Source organism: Mus pahari, chromosome 23 (genome assembly GCF_900095145.1).
Source record: "Mus pahari chromosome 23, PAHARI_EIJ_v1.1, whole genome shotgun sequence".
NCBI classification, from domain to species: domain Eukaryota; kingdom Metazoa; phylum Chordata; class Mammalia; order Rodentia; family Muridae; genus Mus; species Mus pahari.
The window spans coordinates 5,108,703-5,110,351 of record NC_034612.1 but is presented as its reverse complement, the minus strand read 5'-3'; the positions used below and the strand labels follow the sequence as shown (position 1 = coordinate 5,110,351).

Here is a 1,649-nt window from a genome sequence, read left to right as displayed (position 1 = left end):
TTTTTTTTTGGCTTTTTAAGACAGGGTTTCTCTGTGTAGCCCTGGCTGTCCTGGAACTCACTCTGTAGACCAGGCTGGCCTCGAACTCAAAAATCCGACTGCCTCTGCCTCCCGAGTGCTGGGATTAAAGGCGTGCGTCACCATGCCCGGCTCCATCTAACATTCTTGAAAGTGGCTTTTTTTGTTTTGTTTTTGTCTGCTTTTAGACAGTCCAGTTACGACATCCTGGCTGGCCTGGAACCTGCCTTTGCTCCCTGGGGATGCTAGAATAAAAGCGTGGGCCGCAGCTCCCAGCTTGAAAGGAAACCTTAGGGGAAACCTTCCACTCTCAAGAAGTCGCTGACCACTCAGGTCAATGAATGGAGAGAGAGAGCGCGCGCAGCTCCACCGTTATTAACATTAACGCTGCAGGGGAAAAAAAATCCTTGCAGGGAAGCCGCCTGTCCTAACAATGGGGTTCTGTAGATCTCACCGACAGCAAGAAAGCTTTGTGGTTTTATGTATGTTTGATTCTGCATAGTTCAAGTGTGTTTTCGGAATTAGGAGCTAAGCTAAGGAGTGACATTCAGAGAAAAACAAGGCTTCCATCCCGTGTTTCCATATGAGAAATGTGTAGTCTGGTGGCCCTCAGAGGCAGATTTAAACTTTGACATTTTAAAACGTGCTAACGTGACCTGTCAAATCATGGCTCTTAGGAATTCTGCATGGCTACCTTCATATAGCCTAGTAAATTCAACACCCATCCTCCACTAATACAGGCAGTAAACGGAATCCCCCAACCCAACCCACCCCGGCACACACCCGGGACTGTCCCACTGCACGATCGGCACCTTCTGTTCAGTTTTAACTCGCTGCACTCCGGCTTTTCTAGACCCCTCCACTATCGTACAAAACGCGACCCACGGGCCGGGCCTCCCCGCACTGTATCTGCGGCGCCCTCGTACCTGCAAAGCCCACGGAGCAGGCGGCGGCACCGAAGGCCCCGTGCACCCGGGCGATCGTGTCCCGGATCAGCCCGCCCAGCACGCGGTCGTCCAGGCTCAGGCGGCAGCGCGCGTCCTCGGACACCAGCTCGCACAGAAGGTACCTGCGGCGGACAGCGGGGTGAGCGCGGCCCGGCGCGCGGGGACAGCTCGGGGACAGCGCTGCTTACCTGTGCTTGAACCGCACCATGGCGTCCGCGCCGGATGCCGGAGGAAGGCGGGACTAGGCTCCGACAGGCGGTGTACCCTGTCCATCCCCACGCTCCGCCTCCCGCGGCGGGCGTAATAGCGCATGCGTCCGCCTCGGGCAGACGCTGGGGATTTTGCACCCAAATTCTGTGTGCTCTCAGAGTCCCCAAGTGAACGTTTAAGGCCAGCCCTGAACTTAAAGTCGGAGAGTGTCGCACGATCTGTGACCTAAAAGAAGTCAGAGCACAGGTTTTCCCATACAGCCAAATACACTAATTCTTTGAGGGAATTTCGATAGTTTTGGGGAGGGGAGTTTTTTTTTTTTTTCCAAGTGGTTTGCAAAAACAATATAGTACCTTCGCTCCCTCTCTTGTCTCCTTTTTTCACAAGCTAACCCCAGACTGACTGTGTAGCCAAGAACGACCCTGATCCCCTGCCTTTTCCTACGAAGCGCTGGAATTATCAACGCATCCCACC

The 1,649-nt window shown here is 54.0% G+C and overlaps 1 protein-coding gene across 1 annotated transcript in view; it reads right to left on the bottom strand.

Annotated features, from left to right (window-relative positions):
* Positions 1-1,400, bottom strand: part of Pop5 (POP5 homolog, ribonuclease P/MRP subunit) — a 5,417-nt gene extending 4,017 nt beyond the window's left edge. Inside the window, exons 1-2 of the mRNA XM_029533546.1 lie at positions 1,154-1,400; positions 945-1,087 (exon numbers count right to left, since the gene is read on the bottom strand). Coding sequence (XP_029389406.1) covers positions 945-1,087; positions 1,154-1,173 — 163 coding nt within the window. The 5' untranslated portion in view covers positions 1,174-1,400. The remainder of the gene's footprint in view (positions 1-944; positions 1,088-1,153) is intronic.
* Positions 1,401-1,649: the final 249 nt, after the last annotated feature.